Here is a 25,658-nt window from a genome sequence, read left to right as displayed (position 1 = left end):
TTTTTGGTTGTTTTTATTTAATCCAAGGACTTTGCTTTATACAAAAAGTCATTGTAGAAACAAGAGCAGAATCCAAAGTTTGGTTTGTAAATATTATTCAGGCAGCAAACTAGTCAAGGGACTTTTTTTTTTTTTAAGTAGACCCCATTTGTGTTGCATGATTGGATCTCTCTCTCTCTCTCTCTCTCTCTCTCTCTCTCTCAACACTGTTAAATATAAAGTTTTGCAACAAACCTTCAATTTATATCAAATATAATTAAAAATTAACAAATGAATACATTGTATCAAAAAGTACGAAGATATACATTTCATGCGCATACTTGTATAATGTATATATGGATATATTTTACATGCACACATAACTTGTTCAAACTACAGCCACTGCTTGACAGGTTCCAGATGCAGACAGCTGGTTGTTGCATTTCAAATTTGGCAACTCACTATGAAATTTCAGGGGAACAGACAGGTAGAGACAGTACAGAAACAAACCCAAAGTCAGGAAGCAAGACTCCAAGTCTCCTTTCCCTGCTTCTTGTGATTTTCATGTATACCAATGCCTGGAAGAAAAGCCAGCTACGCTAATGTGGGGTAAAGATGATTCCCAACCCAGGGCTGTCTGGGGCATCTGTAGTTCCACACAGAATGTATACACTCAACACTCCAGAGAACAAGGGCTGGGCTTGGAACAGAGACAGAACGTCAGTATCAAAATGCACATCCTCCTACTTTGCAACATCAGTGCAGTCACATGCACAGTCCAAGGTTCCTGTTGAATTTTACCCTACTGGAATAAAATACTCTGTTTTCATTAAAGTTTCAGGGTATTGTGCCTTCATATAAGGAAATTCTATAAAAGGTTTGGTCACAATCATGCTGAAACCCTAGACCAAGTGGCGGTCTTGTGTTTTGTTTCTAGTAATGTGTCTTTTGTTGCATAGCCCTATGATTGACAACAGCCACTCGCTGAACACACCTACACACACACACACACACACACACACACACACATACACACACCTCTGCATCTCCTGTGAGTACACACACACACACACACACACACACACACACACACACAATCACACACAGCTTCTATGAGAAACATGGGATAGAAGCCAACATTTCCTCCAAGAAGTCATCAGAAATTTCAAAACACAGAACACACCGAGGAGTGCCTGCCTGCCTGCCTAGAGCAACCTTCCTCTAGTGGCCTCCCAGCTGTCTGTGCGCATCACACACCCTCCTGGGTATGGGTTTTCCCTTTGCAAAGTAGCCGTGAGGTGAGGCTTTATTTGACTGCTGCCTCCCCAGATCTGGGGCCAGGGACTCCACTAGGCTTTAGACACCCAGCCTCTTCCAGGAGCCATTTCCTCCCTGCCTGTTTCTTGTTATGCTTCCGGTGTCTTTCCCCCTGCCCTATTCCCTCTCTTCTTTATTAGCGCCTAGCGCTGGCTCTTCAGCATCCAGTGAAAATGAGTTTGTTTTTTTAAACACCACAGAGATCATACCCTACTTGGCAGGCATCCCGTCCCTGAGAATCAGATTAAAAAACAGATTGAAAATGCCTCATGCGAGCACACACTGCTACTCTGCAGCTTCTTCAGAGCTCATCACTCGGGGAGGTGCATGGGGCGCAGCAGCTCTTTCTCTGACATGCTGCCGGACATTGTCAGTGTCCCTAAGACACACGCCCCCACGCTGCTCTGAGCAGTTCCCACCCAGTCCACCCGATAGTTCCTGAGGCCTCTCCTCATACACGATGCTCAGAGCCGGAGATCAGGCACTTGGTTGAGCAGAGGAGCCAGGGCCATTGGGCACTTCCTGGGCAGGGTGGAATCCATACAGGAACATCACATACAAGTCACAGAAACATTGCAAAACGGAGACCTCCCTACACGTTGAGTTTTTAAAGTTACATGAACATTTCCTTCCCCGTTTTCTTTTTTCCTTTTTTGAGATCAGCTACATAGACAAACAGTGAAAGGTGGTGTAACTGAAAACCAGAATCAACAGCATCAACATTCTCCAGATTTGGTCCCTATTATGGTGACAGCACAGGAGGACGGCAGGGCCTTGAGTGCAACTCTGCACACATGTGCTGTTTGACTCCGAGACAGCAGACACGAGACTACTGATGCTGGCAGGCGCTGCCAGCCACGGCTGGGTTCCTTTCCTTGTCTTCAGGTCACCCTATGGCCCAGGCTACACATTCAGACAAACAATACTCTCCATGAGACTCAGGCCTCCTAAGAAAGTCCCAAGTACCCACCCTGGATGCTGGGGGCCATGACAAAGGATTTGGATTTGCTGGGTCCATCTCAACTCAGCTACCTCCTGCTTAGGATCCAACATCTGGCATGGAACCCAGGAAGGCAGTACACAGGAGGATAGAGAGAACCATATCCCTCTAAGAAAGGGCTTTATTAGTCCATCCAGTGTAAAAGGGAGGGAAGGAGAGAAGCAGGAGCCTCCACCACAGAGGCCATGATGTGAGGACCCTCCTCCCAGGGCTGTGACCCCACAGCCCAGAGCGGATGATAAAACTCATCAACTGGAACCCGCACCCACGGAGCTGGTGCATGGGTGGTCATGGTGCAGTTAGCACCAGTGGTCCTGGTCTGGGTGGTGGTAGCTGTGCCGTGCCCGGACGCCGGTGCTGAGTCCCAAAGTGCAGTGGTAGCCATTGGGCACACGGCGGAGAGGGTGGGATTGGGAGGTGAGGGAGGACACGTAGGAAGTCCTGGAGGAGCGGCCAGAGTTGGTAGCCACTGCCTCTTCAAAGGTGAGTGTATCCTCAGGCAGGGTGTGGGCAGAGGCCTCACTGTCCAGACGCTGCCCCAGGTAAGGGTCAGAGCCAATGCGAGAGCCAGGGGCTAGAGGCTGGCTCAGGGGCTCTTTCTGGAGCAGGGCATTGTGTTCAGAAAGGCCTCGGCTGAGACGGCCAGGGGAGAAGGATGGGAGGCCACTCTGACCCCCAGCAAAGTGAACAGGCGAGGAATTGGCGGTCTTGTAGGTGATGCTGGGGCGTGGGGTCAGGGGAGTCTGGGGGAGCTGCCTCCGTCCACCTCGGCCTGGGGTGCTAGCACCAGATGTTGACATCAAGGGGCTCCCATTAACAGAACCACTGCCCTACATGAAAAAGGCAACAGCGAATAAACATAAAAACCACATTAAACAATCCAGCACACAGGCAATAGAGGCATCACCACGAAGGAAGCAGGGAGGATGCAAGGCAAATGGAGGGAAAGCAGGAATTGATCACGTGCTACGAGCCCAGAGTCGGGAGAGGAAAACAAAGCAGTGGCTGGAAGAAAGCGCTGAGGATTTGGGGCAGCTGGCACAACCAGCTGGGACGGACGCAGTGGCTAGAAAGGCAGGCTTGAGCGGGGCAGCAAGGCGTGGAGGATGCTCAAAGGTCTGGGGAAAGCAAAGTTGGAACATGGGAGCCATGCTGCCTTGTGTGGTTACCTGTGGGTGGGGTCCTGGCTCTAGTGCCGCTGTTGGAGATGTAGGGTGGCTACTGAGAGAGGGCTTGTGTTGCGGGGGCTCCCGACTCCCAAAGCGGTCACAGGAATAGAAGCGCTGCTTCTCGGAAGAAGAGGAGGACGGCTGCCTCCGTTCCTGGGACCTTCCTCGTTCTTGTTTGCGCTCCCGGCGGCAGCCTGTGGATCCTTCTCCTTGGGGCTGACCAGATCCTGCAGCACCGCTTGGTGCTGGCCAAGAAGGAGAGGGTTAGCTCAGCTGAGCCCAGAGCAGGGCAGAGACCTCGGGCTCTAGACCCACGTGGTCTCCTGAGGCAAAATGACAGACTCAGTGTCTGAGGTAGCCAATAAATAGCCCTGCCTGGTCCCCAGAAATGGAACTCATACCCTGTTGTGGGTAGGTTCTGGGACCATATGGAACACCAAGAGAAGATGGTCCCATGCACTGCTAGACCCTATCCCAAATCAGGCCACACCCACTTCCGACTTCCCGGACCCTGTACACGCACCACCTTCTGTGTCAACAGACAGGCTGGGCCCCTTTTCCAGGGACCTCTGCTTCTTTTCCCTGCGCCGGTGGCAGCGGTGATGATGGTGATGTGATGATGCCTGGCTAGGGGGAGGCCGGTCCAGGACTGTGTTGCAAAGGTGAGTCCCATGGGGGCGTGGAGCCAGTGTGGAGATGGAGCGCTTCATGGGGCTGGCATCAGGGGCAGGCTGCAGACAGAGGACAAGGGATGAGGAGGCACATGGCCTGAGTCAGCGGGCGGATGAGAGACCGGGAGTTACAGATTTCCTGGCAGGCAGACAGATAAGGAGAGGGGCCACGGCTATGTAATAAAGGTGGTGGATTTCCAAAATGGCCAGCTTCTTCCTCAGGCTCCTGACCCGAGACAAAAAGCCTGGCATCTTAAAACAAAGACCCTGTGAGACTTTTCTTTCCCCTCCTGCTGGTGGACTGGCTCAGCAGGCTGGATTGGATGTGTCACACAACTGTAGGCCATCCACCATCTTCAAACTTACCAACCCTAAATTAGAGGAAGAAAACATCCCGAGGCCAAAACATCAGCTGTCAAAAGGAGAGTGAATTTTTCAGTTTCCCCCAGTCGCCCTTCTGCTTTGCAGAGGGTCTTTCCCTGCAAAGCATGTCCACGTGTCTGCTGCATGTGTACGTCTGTCTCCTCACCCCCATAAATGCTTTACTTCAGCTGCTCGTTCAGTCTGTTGCCGTCTGTGGTACTGAAGATTTCTCCACTGCTCCCCAGTGTGCTCCAGGTCCTGTCCTACCTTTTAACTCTTTAATTGGTGGAGGAAATGAACCTGATCATGACCCAGTCAAGTCAGAAGGAGCCACGTCTGAGACAGACAAGCAGACTGGAAGCAGGGTTGCTTCATGGGTCCTGCTGGAGGGGTCCAAGGAGAGGGGCTGCTGGATTGACTGAGGAGTCCCAGAGTGATTCACAGCTGGCTAAAGGGGGGGTGGATGATTTCTCTCATCTGGAGGACTGACTTTTTGTTTTCATTTTTCTTTATTAAGAAATTTTCTACTCACTATACATACCACCCACAGATCCCACCTCCTCCCTCTTCCCACCCCCCAGCCCTCCCTCCCAAGCCACCCCACATCCCCACATCCCCCAAATCAAGGTCTCCCATGGGGAGTCAGCAGAGCCCAGCGCACTGAGACTAGGCAGGTCCAAGCCCCTCCCCACTGCACCAAGGCTGCACAAGGTGTCACACCACAGGCACTTGGCTCCCCAAAGGCTGCCCATGCACCAGTGATGGATCCCGATCCCCCTGCCTGGGTGCCCCTCAAACAGTTCGAACCAAACAACCGTCTTCTGTATCCAGAGAGCCTAGTCCAGTCCCATGGGGGCTCCACAGCCACTAGTCTACAGTCCATGGGCTCCCACTAGTGTAGGGCTTCCGGTCATCTCTGCACATCTTCCCATCATGATCTCGACTTCCCCCACCTGCAGAATCCCTCCTCTCTCTCATGGATTGGATTCCTGGAGCTCAGCCTGGTGTCTGGCCATGGAGGACTGACTTATATGCTGCCCCCATCCCCACCCTCCAACTATGACACACAAACTCAGGACCTATGGAAAGAAACTGCTGTGGACCGTAGCCACAGACACCTTAAGGCTAAATGCCAGAAGGAAGCACCTCGGCGTGTGACACCAAGGGCCGGGGCCCCAGGACAGAAGAGAAAGCAGCGGAGGGATGGAAGGATGATGGGAGATGGGAGGCACTGTAGGCTACAGCCATGTAGAGACGCTGTAAAGGGAGGATACGTCCAGAGGGGAGGAGACCAGGGTGAAAATAAAGAGCACACGACATATTTATGACCACAGGAAGAAGAAGAAGAAGAAGAAGGGACAGAGCCAGGAGGAGGACCACACAGGCCTGGGCAGGTCCTAAGACTCAGGTCAACCTGTAGTCCCGTCTGGGCTTCAAGAATGGAAATGCCACAGACGCTTCTCTGTGACCTCGGGAAAGGGGTTTGTTGACCCGGCTCCTAGTTAAATGTGCCTAATGAAAAAAACCTCACAAGAGGCCAGAGAAGGAATAGGGGTTCAGGGATAGGGCAGTGAGGGCCATCCCAGAGCCTCAAACGACAGAAGGGTAGACTGAGGCATGAGGCATGACTTTCTGGACTGTAGTAGCTATTCTGGTCCTAGAGTAGAACACTGGGGGAGGGGAAGACAGAAAAACAGCTGGAGACAGCAGAACCAAGGGGTACTAGAGCCAGAGGGAGAACACCTAAAGACAGCAGAGTCTTGGGTCCAAGGGCTAGGAGACACTCCAATTGGGAGGACCAGACTGGGACGAAGACATCAAAGCTATAGATCCACTCGGGGATTAAAGCCTCTTTCTCTGACAATAGGACTGTCCTGGTGAGGAGGCACCATGTCCCACGAGGGAAGGTGTCCAAAGCTGCACAGGCAGGTGACCCCAGGCTGCTGCCTGCTCTGTCTATCCCCAGTCTCCTCTCACATACATCATCAAGCCCCCTCCCTCCTCCATCGACACCTCATCCCCCCACAGCCCAGACCCTTCCAAGACAACATACCTGTGTTTCTGCAGCCAGGCGTGGCATAGAGGCAGCCCGGCCTTGGCTCTCCAACCCGGGCTGGGGCTCCCCATCAGGTCCTCTCAATGTCATGTTCTGCATCTGGACATCCACAGCCTGGAGGACGGTGCCTCCCCAGTTACACATCATAGAGTTATCTGGCCCTGCTCATCCCATCTCACCGGCTCCAACCCTGACCTATATCCACCACTCCCACACCACTTGACCCCATCCTCAACTCATTCTCCCATCCCCACCTCACAATCCTCACCCCAATTTACACACCCCCATCTTACATGCTCCCCATATATCTTACATCCCTGCCCTGATCTCATATAACTCCTCCGGGGAGGGCTCACTCACCAGTTTTCCTGGCTGCCCCACAGGGATCTCTGCAGAGTGGCCACGTTCTAGAGGTGCTCTGGCCTCATAAAGTGCATCCTGGGTCCTCTGTGTGCCCCACGACAGCGACTCCTTGATGCCGCTTTCCTGGGTTTGTCTGGAGAGAGAAATGGTTTTGCAGGGTTAGAGACCATGGGCTGCAGAGCATCGCTATTGCTAGGAATCTCCAGCAGCCATAGTCTTGGCATTCTAGCACAGGAGCCCCGGCACGGCCCCCAGACTGAGAGACATCACAGAGCATGGGCTCTGGTTGGTTTCTGAAGGCAGAGGGCTTTCCTTCCGAGGAAAGCCAGAGCCATCATTCCCTGGTCTGGGGACAATCAGCAAGTTCTTCAACACGGGCACCAGTTCTGTGTCGTCTGCCACAGACCACGGTGGGAAGGGACAAAGCTATACGGTGACCATGTGGTAAAGCTTGGGTAAATGACCAGCAGCTAAGGGAACTCCATAATTCTTCCCGGGCTTCTTTCCTCAGAAGTTCCTTGCTGGTGGCTCTTCCTTACACCCACCTCTTCACCACAAAGGACCCATTTGGTGTTCCATCAGCTTCTCAGTGATCAGATTACATATGGCCTCAGCACCTGCTGCTCACTATGCCAGCTCCTCGGGGTGCCTGGAGTGTTCATATTCAGGGTGAGACCCCCACACAGCACTGATTCTTCCCAGGCAGCATCTCTGCAATGACCTCATTTGTGTCACACAGGTTGAGTGACACTTGGAGAGTCAGCTTAGCACTCAGCGTAGGGCCAGACTCCTGAACACGGAGCATACTGAGACAGTAGGCCAGATCTGTCCTTACTGGGCATTTTTAACAAGAATCATCCATTGTCTTCTGGGAGTTTTGCAAACCATCTTACCTCAATGACTCTTGAAGCAACCCCAGGAAAGAACTCTAGCTGAGAGGGGGTCCAGGCTAACCCCTGGGGTACTGCCAGCTCCGAGGTCACAGTACATCTCAGACCCTCCATTGCTGAGGCAGTGGAAAGGGTGTTCTCTGACTGTAGAGGTCTGAATGAAAATGGTCCCCACATATTCATAGGGAGCAGTAGCATTATTGGAGGTGTGGCCTTGCTGGGCTAGGTGTGACCTTGTTGGAGGAAGTGTGTCACAGGGGGTGGGCTTTGAGGTTTCAGATGCTCCAGCCAGGCCCAGTGTCTCTCTCTTCCTGCTGCCTGCTGATCCGGATGTAGGACTCTCAGCTCCTTCTCCAGCACCATGTCTGCCTGCATGCTGCCATGTCCCACCATGACAATAATGGACTAAACCTCTGAACTGTAAGCCAGCCCCAGTTAAATATTTTCCTTTATCAGAGTTGCCATGGCCATGGTGTCTATTCACAGTAACAGAAACCTCACCTAAGACACTGACCTTCCCTAAAAGTTCTAACTGCTTTATGCAGAGGTTATAATCATCAAAGTACCTGAAGCTTATCTTCCTCCTGGAAGCTTGGATCAAATCAAATCAAAGACACTTCACATTTTCTAGGAAACAGTCACATGTGCCCCCCCCCTCACACACCTCTAAGTCCTGTATGCCCAAGCACACATTCCCTCTCACACACTCTTATACACACGTTCTGAGTTTTTGTTTAATTTAAATCCAGAAGAGGGACCCTAACCAGCTTGTTCAAGGGAAAGCAGGTAAGGGAGGGTGTCTGCAGGGCTGGCTCTGTTGTGGCAGGTTCCAGGATGGACCTCCTCCACTTGGAGCAATTCTAACAGCACTGGCAGCCAGGATCCCCTGCATTGTCTACTGCCCATGACATGAACTTGGGCCTGCCTGTGCGGGGCTGACGGGGGTATTGCCTGTGAGACGGAAGAAGAGGTCCACACAAGAGCTGCACCTTGGTCTCTTGCCATTTTCAGGGCCAGCATGAGGTGGTGAGTCCCTTAGAGTCAACACACGAGGAAAGATCAACACACCTGAAAGACAGCTATCCAGGAAAGCTGAAAGAACATGGCTTTCAGTGTAATAAGCCCTGCCCAGAGCTTGTCCACAGCCTTTGGTGAGAAAGGTGATCCTTGACATCTAACTCTGAATTTAATATCAAGAAACACCATCTAAGAGTTAGGTGAAAAAGGACCGACCAATTTGTCTATAAAATGCAACAGCCTCAGAAAGCAAAGCCAAAATGACAAACAGGGAAATGGCTCAGAGGAGCCAGGAAGATCAGAATTAATTGTCTGTGAAAAGGTATTTGGGAGCTCAAGGCAGAAACAATTTCTTAACAGTCCACAGACGTTAGAGGCCAGCGACAGGAGAATCTAAGAGACAGGCACATGCAGTGGCTGTCACCTCAGGAGTAGCACAGCTATCTACCCAAGTCCATGCTGTCTGCCCAATGCTATGCAGCTAACCCCGAGGTCCGCCACAGGAGCAGGCAGATAGAAAAGCACTAGCAGCAGCAAACATCCGTGTGTGCCCATGGGTGGACGCAGATGAGGAATTGCTCCAGAGCTCATCTCTGGGAGTGGCATGGGTCCTGAGGACCTCCTATCCTCAGAGGACTGTTCAGGCTGTGGATGAACCCCTCAGGAACTTCAGGAGGTTGAGTTAGAGGCCGGATGGCATTGAAAACCAGCTAGAGTGTGGTCAGAGATTTCTCCCCCACCGGCCGAGTTCTCCCTCCCCACTCCGCGCCGGCACTCACATGGCACCACCGTTGCTGAGAGAAGTGGCACTCTTCTGTCGAAGGAAGACCCGAGCTCCTCGAAGCACAGCGGGTTGGGTCTGCTCCAGGGTGGCCTTCAGAGGGTGGAACAGGGACACAGGGCCCATCTACAAAGGAGAACAGGGAAAAGGAGAGCCCTGTGCCTGAGGACCTCAGCCTGGAACGGCACGTCATGGAGTCCAGCCTGCTCAGGACAGCACGGGGCTGGCTCCTTGTTCTTCAGTAGGCAGTCTCTCCACCTCCACGGCTGGGGGCTGCTCCTGCCATAGAACTGCCATCCCGTCCTCAGTTTACAGTGACTGCCACCTGGAATTCCTGGCTGAGGAGACTGCAGGAATGACACTGTCATTTCCTACCCAGGGTCAGGTAAATAGCACTAGACGCTCTGTGTGTCTACAAGATTTTTCTAACAGAACCTCCGTGTGGTGGCCACTGAAGACATGGCTGTAACAGCACCAGGAAGATGTATTCTAAACCTCCCACATAACCATGAGCAAAGCCAAGAGCAACTCCGGCCTATCAACATGGATCTCTTGGGGCTGTACCTGTGTGTTCACACACAGTTTCTCTTTCCATCCACTAAAAATCTTCCTCTGATACATCACATCCTCCTCTGTAGACCACAGAAAGAGTGATACTGCTCGGAGCTTCTGTTCTCACCCTTGAAAACCGGCTCTCAGATTCGAAGCTCCACAACACCAGCAAGCGAGTACTAAAGGACAGCATGCGGCAGCCTGCGTGGGGCTCCCTCCTCCTGCCCCTGCGCTGTGCCCAGCTGTCGGTCTCCCACAACTGTACCTGGGACAGGCCCCCGGGAGCTTGGTGAATCTGATCTCTGGTGGTTTTGTTCTGTTTGTAGAAGTCAAATATCATCAGAGCTGCATAGACTTTCCCCACCGTCATCTCGTCAGCTGAACAGTGCAGACAGAGAAGAACCAGAGGAGAGGTTTGGAGGGCAGACAGCACAAAGGAACCACAGAAAACGCAGCTGGGTAAGGAGGCATCTTCTTTCCCTCTTCCCCTGTGTGGACTCCAGGAGACGCACTGGGCTGAGCAGCTCAGACGAGGGCTCAGTCACAGGAGCGAGTACCATGTCTCCTCTAGATTTAGAACACATCCCACTCTGAGCAACACTAACTAGCCCTGTGTCCTTTATGATGGACTGATGCATCCCAATAAGAGGTCCTCAAAACTGAACACCCTTCTCTGTGTCTGTATGATCCCCTGTTGCATTTAAGTGTTGTAGGATATATTCTCTAAACTGGAGGACCCCAGATCACCTCTCATGGCTCCCGTGCCACCAAGTATGGCTACAGAGGGATGGGGGGGGAGCCCACTTCTCCAAGACAATACACTCCTCGTCTATATTCCCATATACCTTGAGGGACCATGGAAGGTGGGGGCAGAGGGTAAAAGGGTACCTTTCACTCTCCACTTACGTTTGTGGGGTGGTACGAGTAAGTCCAGAGTTTTCTGGGGTAGATTAGCCCACACAGAAGAGATCTCCTTTCTCAGCTCAGCATCACACTGGTGCTGCTTTGTCCCTGCTGGGCCAGGACAAGGGGGAAAGGGAAGGTGAGTGTGGAGAGTCCTGCAGACTCCTCATTCAGGCAGAGCTGGAGACAGTGTGTGTGGAGGCATGGGTAGAGGGACGATAGGGTGGAGATGGTGCTAAAAGGAAGATACACGAAGACACACGGACCTGCACACTAGTTACAGCTCTTCCTTCAGAGTAGTCCTGGAGATGGTAGAACTCTGTGTGTGTGTGTGAGTGTGTGTGTGTGTGTGTGTGTGTACACGCATGCATGCACATGCATGCTCTATAACAGAGCTATAACCCCAGCACTTTAAATATCTTTTGAAGAGTGAAACTTTTAATTTTTATGAAGTTTAATTTATCAATTTTTGTATGGTTCATGTATTTTTGGTTCATTTATTTTCTTTATTTATGAATGTATGCTGTGTGTGTGATTGTAGGGGTTGACAATGGAGGCCAGAAAGGGGCATCAGATTCTATTTGTGAGCCTCCTGATGTGGTGCTAGGATCCAAACTCTGATACTCTGATAGAGGAGGATGCACACCTCCCTGATAGTCATTCCTGATTCATGCATCTTTCTAAAAAGAAATCTCCACTTAACTCAGTTGCCAATGTATCTTTTTCTTCTAGAAATTTTTATCATTTTCAATTTATATCTATGACCCATTTCAAGTTAAGCTTTATAAGAGGTCAAAATATGTGCTATGTAATGAAAGGCATACCATTATTCCTACACGGAAGTCATGAGATCAGTAACTGTGGAGAAGCCTAAAGGACGGTTACCATTAAATGAGTTAAATGTTAAAAGTGCCCTTATGAGAGCTGGGTGGCGGTGGTGCACGCCTTTAGTCCCAGCACTCAGGAGGCAGAGGCAGGTGGATCTCTGTGAGTTCGAGGCCAGCCTGGCCTACAGAGTGAGTTCCAGGACAAATAAGACTACACAGAGAAACACTGTCTTGAAACAAATAAACAAACAAAAAAGTGCCTTTATGAAAAGATAGCAGGAATCTCACTTATCCTTTCACCTTGTATTCTCAAAAGAAAGGCCTTGAAAGAACACAGCAAGAAGAGACTTCAGAAGAAAACCCGCCCTGTATAGTCTCCAGAATGCAGAGAAATGGATTCCCTGGGCAAGCTACCCAGTCTATGGTATTTTGTGCCAGTTCTCTGTGATGTTTAATGCTGACAGGATTTAGAATCGTGCTGTAGACAAACTGGGCATGTGTGAGGGTGTCTTCAAAGAGGTTTGACTAGGAGGGAAGGCATAGGCAGGCAGCACCAGTCGTGGGCCGCACAAAAGGGAGAAGTGAAATGAACAGGAGAATTCCTCTCTGCTTCTGGACCAGGGAGAGGATCTGACCGCTGCCTCTGGCCCTCCCACCATACTTCCCCACCGTGATGGACTACAGCCCCTGGAATGGCTGGCTAAAATAAACCCTTCCTTTTTGAAGTTACTCCGTCAGGGATTTTGTCATAGAAACAAGACAATTAATACATCTTCTGAATTAACTGTGAATAGGAAAAGGAGAAGGCTGATGTGTCTTAGCCACAACATATTCTAAATCGTAAACACAACAGACTACTCATATATTTAGGTCTTCTTATGAATGTTTTGAAACTCACAGAATAAAGAGTGCAGAGGGATTTTTAGAGTTACCCACAATGCAGAAGCACTTCATAGCTGAGGTGTTATTTTCAAGGAGCTCTATTGTTAATTACTAGTATGCAGAAGCACAAATGCTTCTGTATGAGTAGCCTTGTGTACCTGTCAGTTTCAGTAACTTCAAAAACTAGAAATTTTGCACAGATAATGATATCAACTCTGAACACAAGTACTTTCATTTCTTGCTCTTTTTTATTATATTGTTATTATTTTAAACAAATTTTACATATAAATATATTTTGATCATCTTCTCCCCTCCCCCATCATTTCTATGTTGATCATCTTCTCCCCTCACCCATCATCTCTATGTTGATCATCTTCTCCCCTCCCCCATCATTTCTTTCTCCTATCTTATTGGAATGGCTAGGGCTTCAAGCACATCATTGAAAATGAGTGCTGACAGCAGACCATAGTCTGTCCTGACTTCAAGAGTTTCTATGTTAAACATTAGATTAGCTGTAACTTTTCATAGATATCCTTGATCATACATTTATTGAACATCTCATCTAATTCAAACTCTACATAGAAATGATCTTAGCATGAATAAATGTTGGATTTTTCCAGAGGCTTCTTTTCTTATGTGACTGTGAGGTATCATATAGTTTACAGGTAAGTTATACTGACTGGGTTTTAGAACATAAACCAGCCTTCCACTACTGGGATAAACCTCGATAATGGCATCGTACATCATCTTCTTTTATGTACTGATAGATTTGGTTTGCTAAAACTGCACTGAAGATTTTTATGTCTAGAGTCAGTTCACTAAAATTATATTGGATAACTTTACATCCACATTCATGTTATTTTATTTCCTGTCATATCTGTTTATTGTATCAGAATAAAGTACATTAAAAATAGGTTGAGAAATATCCCCTCCTTTTCTATTTCCTGTAAGAGTCTAGATAGTCTGTATTCACTGGAGTGTTTGATAGACTTCATCAATGAAGCCATCTAGGCCTGGAATTTCCTGTTGGAAGGTAGTTTGCTATCATTTTATCTAAGAAATATAGAATTACTAAGGTTATCTCATATTTCATGCATATGAGCATATGTGTGGGGTACATGAGGCTGTGAGGGTGCATATGTACCTGTATGTGCACGTGTGTATGCTGGTGCATGTGTGAGGCGCCTCTTTGTGCACATCTGGAGGCCAGAGGACAACCTTGGGCATCATCTTCAGGAAAACCATCTACCCTCTTTAAAACAGTCTCCCACTGTGAGTCTGAAGCTCACAGATTAAGTTTGGCCAGAAACCCCCAGAAATTCTGTTCCCATATCCCTAGTGCTGGAACTACCAGCACACACACCATGCCTAGCATTTTTATGTGGATTCAGGTTTTATCAAATGAGTCATTCATTCCCTTAGCCCTGAGTTTATCTATCCTTGAATGAGCTTGGTAGTTTATATTCTTCCAAGAACTCACACATCTCCCCTGAGATGCTGCACTCACTGACATGATGCTCACCCTTGCTATTCTTCTACTGTTAAAAGTAGCTGGGATGATGAACCTCTTCTGCTCTTTACTTCTGTTCTCTGCACCTTCTTTCTTCTTGATTGGTTCTAGCTGGAGGTTGACCTACACTCTTGTTATGATTTTAATCTGGCCACTGTGGCCATTAAGCCAGACTGAGGCCAAGTGCAATGCAACAAGAACAGAGAGTGGGCTGAGGCAGAGAGGTGCCCACATGCTGGGTGCATTTCAAAGTCAGCATGGAGATGTAAATCAGACATGAATCAGAAATGATGGAATTTTTAAGGGTAACTCTAAGGTTTGGGTCAGGGATCAAAGAACAAGAGTTCTCAACGATGGAGCCAGGGAAGAATGTGGGATCAGCTGGAATCCAGGTCTAGACAAGTCAGTGGGAAAATTCCTGCAGAGATCTGAGCAACAATGGAATAACTTGTGCTATTTTTGTCTGGACTGAAAATACAAGACTAGAATTCAATAGATGTACAAGGGATGGGCAAGAACGGTGCTCTGAGTCACACCCACAATTCAGAGGTGGGGAGGGCCAGAGAAGCCAAAAAACAGATTTTAAAAAAATGACACAGGAAATAAAATTTGAGGAAGGCTACAGAGAGAGCAAAGACTGAGCATTGCCTAACTGAAAACTGGAGAAGAGAAATCAACAGAGACTAGACTCTCAAGTAGCTGGTTCCTATGAAGGAAGAAAAAAAAAAGGAACATGGAGGCTGGAGAGATGGCTCAGAGGTTAAGAGCAATGGCTGTTCTTCTAGAGGTCCTGAGTTCAGTTCCCAGCAACCACATGGTGGCTCACAACCATCTGTAATGAGATCTGGCGCCTTCTGATGTGCAGGCATACATGCAGACAGAACACTGTATACATCATAAATGAATAAATTAAAAAAGAAGAACATCAAGGGAGGGTTAAGAGATAACCTTTTCAAAGAAAGGAATGATAAGAGTCTGCTCACATATTGACACAAGTAACCCAAAACAGAGAAAAACTAACAAAGCCAAGAAGCAGAGGATGAAACTGTGGGTAACATCCTTAGGGAGATGTCGAGAAAAGATGGGACCTGGTGTACAAAGGGGGGTGGCCCCCACACCTCACAACATAAGTAGTCAAAGTATACGGCACAGACGAGGGAGGGTAACAGGGTGCAGGGAAAAGGAGGGGAGGATGGTATGTGCTCCCTGTTACAGGATTGGGGCAGGCACTTGCTGCTAGATGGAATGACCTAGAACAAGGGACTTCATTTCACTGTGCTGGTTTCCTCCCTAAATGTGAGGTGATTATTATAGTGCTCGTGTAATCATCAAGGTAACAGTCGGTGCCTAAAAGAGCAGGTAAACCTATCCAGTTGTCCCCAGACAGAGCCCATCCCTTTATCCATCTCCTTACATGAAGTAGGTCGTGTGTGTGTGTGTGTGTGTGTGTGTGTGTGTGTGTGTGTGTGTGTGTGTGTTGTTTTGCTTTGAAACAGGAAGTCACACTAGTTACCCAACAATGGCAGTAAACTTGCTAAGGGTTGGCTGGCAAGTACCCTCCCTTTCCCAAGGCCACCTGACTCACCTGGGGCAAGCTTGATCTCCAGTGCTGTCCGGATGAGGGCCATCAGTGTGGATGTGAAGTGCACCGTCATGTCCTCATTGGATATGGGCATGTTCATGCGAACCAGGCGCTGGGGATGAGGAGGAGCAGATCAGGGCCAAGCATGTCAGGGTCACTCCCACCCTACAATTAGTGTTTGGGCTCTGGAGCTCGGCTTGGCTTCCTGAGAGGGGTCCTGGCAGGTGCCTGGTCCAAGAAGGCTGGGCTGGTGGAAGCTTTGCCAGCATTCTCTCCTCCCGGACCCCACTCTCATCTGAGCTGAGATTCTCCTGGCTAGAGAAGAGCAGAAATCCAAGTAAAAGCTATAGCAGAGGCTGGGCCAGGAACCTGAATCCTGCCCACTGCCTGTGAATGCCAAAAGGCTGCGGCAGTCTTGGCTGAGGAAGAAGGATCCAAGACAGAGTGCTCCTCTCTGGGACAGCCTAAAGAACAGACGGGACCCTGTCCTCTGGCATTGCTTACCTGCCCTCTATCTGCAACTGGAACATCTAGAAGTGGCAGTCAAAAGGCCTCTCTGAGGTCCAGGCCCAGTGGGGGACTCCTCCAGAGAGAGACTCTTGCTTTAACTCAGATCTTTACCACAATAACCGGGCCGGGAAGACATGCTTGGCGATACTTGAAGACAGCCACTATCATAGTCAATGCATCAGGAGTCTTAAGAGACCTCTTAGGGGCCCGAGCAGACAGGCCTGCATAGGGTCTCAGGCTTGTTCTGCTCCCATCTCTCTGAGTGGCCAGCACCTTTTCCTTTCTTGGTTTTCAGAGACAAAACACCTTAACACAACGATGTGTCTGAATCAGTCCTCTGGGGCGACTCAGTAGCTGCAAGAGCCTCTGGCTGAGAGCACCTGAGGCCTCCAGGAGGATACAGGTCTCAGGTGTATCTGAGGAGCCAAGAAGCACCCCAGGAGTACTACTGTACCCCCACTGTGTCCTCTATACAGGAAGAAAACTAGAGACAGGAGTTCCTCCCTGGAGCAAGCACCTTCTTTGGGGGAGGGCCACACAGCCCAGCCCCTAGTACCTTGCCCCCAAGTTCTCTATCTTCCCTGTGGTGGAGGGGGCACAGGGGCACAGAAAATAGGAGGTAGGCTCTTGTCCTATGAATGCTGGCAAAGCCCCACTGGGCACGTCCAATTACAGGACCAGGACCTCACATGTCACATATGTTACACACCAGGAAAACCCTGCTTCCCAGAGCATGGCATCCCTGCAGACCAGCACCGATGGCAGTGTGAGAGGCCCAGGAGTTCCTCTTCCAGGGAGGGGAGTTGGGATGGGAATGAGAGAAGAGCAAGCAGACTATTTCTAAGAGGGGGAGATCTGTCCAGGACACCAAGGGTTACCCTCCTAAGGGCTCCCACTGGCTTGCCCCTACTCATGGAGGGCAGAGAAAGAACCTCAGAGAAGCAGAGTGGCAAGACCAGGGCAAGTAAGTTCCAGAAATGGTACTCTGAGCGTCTCTCGGGCCCTCCCCATCTTGCCCCAAGCCACCTGCAACCTACCCGGATGCCTCCCTTGGTCTGGTCATACCCTGAACCTCAGGATCCTTAGGCATGGCTAGAAAGGGCAACACAACCCTTCCTGCCCGCCGTTCTGCCCGCCGGTGTCATAGGGACAGAGCTCTCCCTCCTGTGGATAGAGACATGCATGCATGCAGGGCCTCTGCGGTTTCAACACACATGCTAGTTGGGGGCAGATAAAGGCAGGAAGAACCCAGAGGCATCTGTGAGTGGTGGGAGAACTGACTGGTTCCCACAGACTACACTGAACGAAGTGGCAGACAAAAACCTAGAATGGGGTACAGAGACAGAATATGGACAGAGGACAGTGACCCAAAGAGGGAGGGTCTGGCAGAAAGCTCGCAGACAGAGGCAAACACAGTTGGCATTGTTTAATGGGGAGCAGTGGGGCTGGGGGTGCTGAAGGCAGCACTTCAGGCAGAAGAAGCTTGCAGCTGGGCCAGGAAGGAGGCCTGGAGGTGTCCTTGTTCACTTCCTTCCTCATGACTCAGTGATTTGTGACTCCCCAACTCCCAAGCTGGGACCCTCACCCAGGGCATCTGAACACCCAATTCCGTTTCAACATCAAGGCAGCCTTCCCACTGGGAAGCTTAGGAAGGAAGCCCTTGGAGACTGCAGGTGGGCATACATCCCTACCAGGATGAGCTGATAGGGGTAGAAGGGCAGGGAGAGAGGTAGGCGGCAGAGGCTCCACCGCCCGGCCCGCACATCCTCCAAGGCCAGACCCTGCAGACTTGATGACCACCCATGACAGGAGTACAGGGGACAGGGCAGCCGGGTAGTCCCAAACCCGGAATAAAGCACCCTCTGTCCAAAAAAAAACAAAACAAAAACACTGTCTTGTTTGTCTTCTCATTCTTGGGAAGGCATGGGAAGGGGAGGAAAAAGGGCAGGGATGGGGTGGAGTTGACTCTGGCTCCATTGTCCTGAGCTTCTCAAGGATGTCAGTAGTGGGGAAGCCGGAGTGGGGTCTCGGGGTTAGTGCAAAGGCATGCCCCTCTATCTGGGAAGGGAGCAAAGGGTTCCAGGGTGGTAAAGGGAGCAGCGGTAAGGCAGCCAGGTGCAGCCACGCAGCCAGACAAACCCTGAGGAAGCAGGTGAGAGGCCATGAGTGCTCTGGGGGCTGAGCAAGGCCCAGGCGGGCCCAGCCAAGCACAGATAGCTCCGGGGTTGGTGCAGGATCAGTGCAGGGTCAAGGTCTACCTTGTATGCAACTCGAGCCGGGCATTTCTTCCCCAACCCCAGAGGTGGGGACATGTGTTTCAGCATCTCAAACATGTCATTGTAACTGATGCGCCCACTGGAACCCCGTTGTTCCAGAGGCCAGGCATAGTGGGGTGGTCCACAGGAGAGGCACACGGCAGGAGGGGCAGAGCAGGGAGCGGGCAGGGGAGGAAGCAGACAAGAAAACAGATTCAGTTAACCAAAGTGCCGGGTCAATGCCCCAAATCAAAACAAGTAAAATGAGGGAGTCTCTGCTTGACTTGACCCTTGCTTGCCCCCGCCCCCAGCCTCACCTCCTCATAGCAGCCCAGTGCAGGGCAGCGGGCAGGGGTGACGTCTGAGCTAATGAACATGGAGGGGTGAGGAAGGGCTGCATCGGGGCGGCTTTGGGTTATAAATTTCTGACTTTACTCTTTTAGAAGCGTAGACAAGGCCAAATCAGAACGAGCTGTTTCGCCATGCAGGAAGCACTGGCCAGGCCGTGTGGAGATGGACGGCCGCTGCTCAGAGCCGCAGCAGCCACGCCTGCCTCGGTGAGCAGGGCAGTTTTGCTTCCAAATGAGGCCAGAGGCTAAAGTGGAGAAAGATCTACAACAGGCTAGAAAACTAGAGAAGGAGCCCCAAAGCTCTTAGGGGACTAAACTTAATGACAAGGCAAGTCAGCTCCAAGCCCAGAGACGCCCGAGGCCAGCCCAGGGCAGGGCTGCTGCTGAGGTCCAGGGCTGGATGGGAAGGAGACTGCAGGAAGGGAGGAGCTGTGTAAGCTGTGGCCTGGTGCCACCGGTGCCTCCGACTGCACAGGTTGGGACCAACAGGTTGGATGTGCCCCTTGTGGGGCCTAGAACCCAAGCTTGGGGACTAAGGGGAGCATCTTGGGGCTGGTGAAGCATCTTCCCAAGTCGAGAGGCTGGGGCTTCCCTCTACCCCAGAGCACCTGCCTGTGGGCTTGGGGTCTCAGAGACACAGCAGAGTCCAGCCTTTCTCCAGAGGGCAGATCTGCCCAGACCCTGCCCTCCGCTCACAGTTCCAGGCCAGGGGTTTTCTCCCTGAGCTGAGCACATCAATCCAGAAGCGGCGCAGGAGGGCTCCTCTTTCTTGTTCCCACTCTCCCCTCCCCCAGGGACCTGAAAGCCTCTTCTGACCCACAGGGACAACTGCTCATTGTTTATTTGCACCCACATTCATACTTCTCCTCTGGGCTCTCAGCCTCTGGCCTGTCTGACCATCAGCCCATTCATAAGAGCCTGCAGGAATGCTGGGTGTGGTGGCTGTTTCCTTGGTAAAGGCAAGACCTGCCTCACCCACATCCCCCCCCCCCGCCAGCCCCACTCCCCACACCCAGCCAGCTGGTCCTGGCAGACTCAGCCTAGCCAGGTCAGAAAACTCCTTGGACACTGCCTTGAAGGCTTGCCTGCCTCCAGCCAGCTGGAGGGGTTGGGGAGATAAGACAGGGAACCAAAGTATCCAGGATGCTGGAATGCAGGGCAGGGCAGGACAGAGGAAAGAGAAGGTGAGGTGTTGTCATTCCCAGATCAGGCAGGGAGTGTGTGCAGTGTTTGCGGTTCGGGCAGGGAGTATGTCAGATGGAGGCTCTGAAGTTGCAAACCTTGTAGGCCAACCTACGAGGGCAGTTCTTTCCTAAGCCAACGGGTGGCGCAATACAACGCAACAAACTGTACATATCCTTATAATGAATCCGGCAACTGGAAAGGAAATGTCACAGGTTATGGCAACAAGGCATGATGGAGCCCATCCCACCGACCCACCCAGTCTGCAATGGAAGATGAGCTGTGAGGTGGAGGTGAGGGCTACGGTTACACAATACTTCCTAGGGGACCTGGAGTCTAGTGCTCCCCACAAAGTGTCAGCCCCAAGATAACCCCTATAGTGAAGGAGGTCAGGAAACACTAGAATAATGTTCTGTCTGCACCCGCAGCCTCCCGGGTCCCACTCTGCACACTGTGCCATGCCTGTCACTGGCCAGGCTCCACGGGACTTGCCCATGTGCCCACTCGCGGTCTGCCCCCTCCCTCAGCTGCTGAATGCCAGAGCCTTTCTCCACATGTCTGACCTTTGCCCTCACTACCATGATGTGGCCCATCTACTTCTTGGATGCAGAAACCCTACACAGAAGTCCACATCTAAATGGCTCTCGATTGTTCCCTCTCCCTGGACACACTGGTGTCCTGAAATGTGGTCACCACTGCCCCTCGTCCCCTGTGTTGTCACTTTCTCAGCCCGGTCAGGACTAAGTCATGCCCAATTTACTTCTGGAAAAGAGGAAGCTCTACTCGGGCCTCCCCCATACTTGCTAATCTTGTTGGAACCCAGGAGCATTACAACGGGGGTGGGGGGTGGGGGGTGCTGCCCATCAAGTCCATAATACGACAGACGTGGAAAAGTGTGGGCACGACACTGTTAATACTGCTATCTCTGGAATATTTCCCCCAAATATTCAAAAGCTCTTGCGCCGTCTACCAAGTAAAAGAAAAGCAAAGTTACCCGTTTAACACTCTTTCAATCTCACTCTCCCGGTGTCTGCCTCACTCCAGCCTCGTACAGTCCTACCCGGCTCTCCCCTCACATCTGTCACCTAGAACTCAGGTCACCTTGCCTCCTTCCGTACAGTTCAGATGCCACATGATCCTCCCCTCCTCAAAAATGTCCTGGCCTCAAGCTACGGCCACGCGACTATCCCATCCATCACACAGTCTTGCTCATGGCTTCACCTTTGGGACCCGAGACCAGGACACAGCAGACCTTAGGAAATGCTTGCTGACCAGAGGGTGAATGTGTGACTGTCTTTCCCATCTTGAGTCCCCACGCTTCGACACTTGTGTGAAGCAACAAGAGGGAGGCTGGGGATAGGCAGCCACAGCTACCGGGAGCTCCCACAGCATGTGCAAGTTCACACAATGCACAGATGACACATAAACACCCTAACATATACATACATACATACATGTAATGACAACATATGCACACAACATACACGTACACTTACCATACATATACAGACGTGTACACATAAACAGTCTGTTACACACACAGAGATAAACTCACGTGGATATACAAAACATGTTTGTATACATGAATGCTCCTATGTGTGATAATGTATGTACATTTTTTTGTGAACATGGATAAGACACACAGGCTCATTCACATATAAACACATGCATATGCTCTCACACATCTGTGTTTGTGCATACACATATACAAATGTTAGAAAATTTGACCGTTTGTATGTGGTTTCAAAGTTTTTCCCAAATGATGAGAAATAAAGACAACCAGATGCCAGGTTTGCAGTGACCCAGTCCAGATGTAGGATCCAGCTCTAACCTGTCTGGATGCACTGTCAAGGCATCCACCTCCTGGAGTCATCTGTTCACTGTCCAATGCTCACTGGAGTACTTGTACTCTAGGCTGCTTGATCTTGTCTCCTGGTCTTGTGTCACCTCTGCCTCAAGGCTTGTGTTTGGCCATCTCTCCAACTTGCCCATAACCGCCAGGGCCCCTAGCTCTCCAAGTCTTGAATAGGAAACAGACTGAACTCTCACTGTGCATGATCACAAAGCTGTACTCGGGCGAAGTGCGTGATACAGAACATCTGCTTTCTGCAGCACATATTCCTCTTGGGAACATATTCCAGAAATAGCAGTGACTCTTCAGGTCATAGCCAGGATAACTGGGGAGTGCTAATGAGTAATTGTGCAGTTAGAGCCCGTCCTGCCCTTTTTATGACAGAGTCCAGTCGCCGCACTGCACCCCACCTCAGTGACATACCTAAACACAGAATGCAATATTTCTGGGCCTATGCACCTCAGTAACAGTCTTGGGCACTGCAGGGGAAGCATATGGATATATCAGAGGTGAGAAGACTCTACAAAGTCAAAAACTGGTCAAGTACAATATGCAATAATGTTTCTGCTGCTTCTGGACTATGTAAAAACTGAAGATTTCTCATGTAAATGGAAAATATGCATGGGGATGATGTCAGTTCAAATAACCCCAACAGAAAGGACTTGTGCCAGTGGTGATGGCATATGCCTTTAATCCCAGCACTCGGGAGGCAGAGGTAAGCAGATCTCTGTGAGTTCGAGGCCAGCCTAGGCTACAAAGTGAGTTCCAGGACAGGCTCCAAAGCTATACAGAGAAACCCTGTCTCAACAAACAAACAAATAAATAAACAAATAAATAAACAAACAAAAGGACCTGTATCCCAGGGTCCTAATGCAATGCCATAAAACTTCTAGGACCACAACTTTGTACAGCACCTCCAAATGCATGCTGTGAGAGGCAGACAGAGGCAGGCAGGTAGGGAAATGAACACAACCACAGCCTTCTTGTCCATCTCTAGGGGCACAGGAGAGGCTGAAGGACGGGACATTGGGAATCTAGCCCAGCAGAAGAAAGCCCAACTATCCCCCAGGCCCTCTGGATTTATGGAGCACTCTCATGCTGAACATCAAGTTAAGGAAAACGAAGCAGAACCCAGGAGTCCCTTGGGAAGCAGGACTGTCGTCATCAGTCTGATCATATCTTCTAGTTCTCCACCAGAAACCCAAACATGCCCACCCTGATTTCATGTCCCAGGATCTCCACCAGGAACCCAACCTCACTCTCGGGACTATCCCACAGTAAAATGCTGAACACAGACCTGTGCGAGGCAGACAAGGGCAGGTGGGAAGCTGCATGCAGCTGCAGCCTTCTTGTCCATCCCTAGGGCACAGGAGGTGAACACTCATTCATTCAAGGAAAACTGTTCATTCCCAGCACAGTTCTTGAATGATCGTGGTAAATGAGACAAGAAGAGGCCTATATCTTCCCCAGCAGACAGTTCTCTTAGCCTCTTCCTCTTCTGTATCCCACCTTACAGGGAAGAGCCCTCAGCAATTACTACTCAAGTGACTGAACAACCAAGCAAGTAAACGAGCAGTTAAACCAATGAGAAATAACTGAGCAAGTGAACAGGTGGGTGTGATGGTCGATGCTGCCTGTCAGCAGATCGAATCGCCCAAGAGATGAGCCTCTGAGCATTTTCTCACCAGTCTAAATGTAGGGCGCATCATTGCAAGGGCTGGGGTCCCAGGCTGAAGAAGAAGGAAAATGGAGCTGACACCAGCATTCATCCAGGACTGTAACCAGCTGTCTCCCGCTCCTGCCCCCATGCCGTCCCCCCATGCTAGGATGCACCATAAACCAAAATTAGCTGGGCGGTGGTGGCACTGCCTTTAATCCCAGCACTCGGGAGGCAGAGGCAGACAGATCTCTGTGAGTTCAAGGCCAGCCTGGTCTACAGAGCGAGTTCCAGGATTGCCACGACTACACAGAGAAACCCTGTCTCAAAACAAAAACAAAAACAAGAACAAAAGAACAAAAAAAAAAAATGGAGGGTCTCAAACTAGACTGTTTCCCTTAAGTTGCTTTTTGTGAGATACGATCATAGAATCAAGTCATTAACACGATGAACAAGTGAACAAGTAAATAGGTGAGAAGATGAAGGAATGTGGGAGTCAATGAAATGAGTGGTCAGAGCATCAACTTAGTGACCAGGTAGGTGAAGGAATGGACATGCACACAGATGGAGAGCCCCTGGCGTCCTGCTTGTCTGCCTTCCTGACTGTGGTCTCTGGCCTGGGAGACTCATATGACGTGATTGTGCAGGACTGTCAGCGGGACCTGGCTTCAAACAACCTGGACTTCCAAACCCAGACCATTCCATGAGGCCCTTGCTGTCTAGAAACAAATCACATCTAACTTACGTAGCACAGTAACTGTTTCCTCATTGATTAAAGGAGCTAGAACACAATAAGACCTTCCCAGTTCCTCTGGTTTTAATAAAACTCTGACATGCAGTTAGGGATGGGAACAGACATGCACAATGGCTCCTGTCTCCAAAGAAACGGCGGAGAGGAAAACCTAAGCCCATCTAGGGAAACTTTTAAAGCCCACATTATAGAAGTAGGGTTCAGTTGGTACAGTGCCTGCCTAATTTGCACACATCTCTGGGTTCAATCACCAATACTTCAAACAACAACAGCAGCAGCAACAACAAAACTCCACACATTACATTTGCTCTCCAAGCCCTCTGAGCATTACACAAGAGTATCTCCACACTGTCTCTTCACCGTCCCCCGCTCCCGCACTGGGCCTCCAGGTTCCATCACAAGACAAGCCTTGGGAGAAGGCAGGACACTTCTGTGCAAAGAGCCCTAGAAATGTCTCTTGACCCCCAGGCATAGGCACTCTCCTGAGGACCATATGGAGGGTCTCAAGGACTGTGTCTCTGTCCCAGAGCTGCACCAAGGCATGGGGTCAAAAGGAACGTGCTCCTGAAAGGGGGACCAGCACTATCACACACGAAACTGGGGACGTCCCTAGGCCTCAGACCAACACCTGAGGGGGACATGCACATGGAACTGTCTAAGACCACCCTGGCCCTGTCTTGAGAGCCACAGGTAATGACAACCCTGAGGACCATAGAGCGCTGGAGCTCACTCACCACGCAGCTGGGTCGTACTCAGCCCAGACTCGAATGAATTCGTCTAGGTGGTGTGGCCCTAGGATGGAAGAGTCCCGTGTGAGGTACTCAAAATTGTCCATGATCACAGCAACAAAGAGGTTCAACATCTGCAGGACAAGAAGGAGGAGAGGTGAGGCGTACTCCAGCATGCCTTCTTACCTGCCCTCAAACTCTGTCCACAAGCACAAGGAGGTCTCTGGACAGTAGAGGTCACTCCTGTTGGATAAAGACAGACCTGCTGTCCCTACAGGCCTCCTTGCACTGGGACTTCTAGCGTCTCCTCCGTCTCAAGGATTCTTAATCCCATAAATCCCAATTTTTACTTCTGAAAAGACAGAAAGACTAAAAGATAGAAAATTATTTCCCTATGCACCCTTGTCAAAAATAAACTGGCCGGACTATAAGCAGTTCTCTCATACTGCCCAGCCCATGGCCCCCTGCAGTATACTCAATAACCCTATGTTACTAATCTGAAACAATAAAT

The 25,658-nt window shown here is 50.4% G+C and overlaps 1 protein-coding gene across 1 annotated transcript in view; it reads right to left on the bottom strand.

Moving 5' to 3' along the window:
- Positions 1-235: 235 nt before the first annotated feature.
- Cacna1b (calcium voltage-gated channel subunit alpha1 B) overlaps positions 236-25,658 on the bottom strand; it is a 161,911-nt gene continuing 136,488 nt past the window's right edge. Inside the window, exons 38-48 of the mRNA XM_028868647.2 lie at positions 25,154-25,281; positions 18,631-18,727; positions 15,866-15,974; positions 11,065-11,172; positions 10,424-10,536; positions 9,605-9,732; positions 6,916-7,051; positions 6,553-6,669; positions 3,989-4,196; positions 3,466-3,710; positions 236-3,126 (exon numbers count right to left, since the gene is read on the bottom strand). Of these exons, the coding sequence (XP_028724480.1) occupies positions 2,596-3,126; positions 3,466-3,710; positions 3,989-4,196; positions 6,553-6,669; positions 6,916-7,051; positions 9,605-9,732; positions 10,424-10,536; positions 11,065-11,172; positions 15,866-15,974; positions 18,631-18,727; positions 25,154-25,281 (1,920 nt within the window). The 3' untranslated portion in view covers positions 236-2,595. The remainder of the gene's footprint in view (positions 3,127-3,465; positions 3,711-3,988; positions 4,197-6,552; positions 6,670-6,915; positions 7,052-9,604; positions 9,733-10,423; positions 10,537-11,064; positions 11,173-15,865; positions 15,975-18,630; positions 18,728-25,153; positions 25,282-25,658) is intronic.

Source organism: Peromyscus leucopus, chromosome 4 (genome assembly GCF_004664715.2).
Source record: "Peromyscus leucopus breed LL Stock chromosome 4, UCI_PerLeu_2.1, whole genome shotgun sequence".
Lineage (NCBI taxonomy): Eukaryota > Metazoa > Chordata > Mammalia > Rodentia > Cricetidae > Peromyscus > Peromyscus leucopus.
This window is presented reverse-complemented; position numbering and strand designations above follow the sequence as displayed.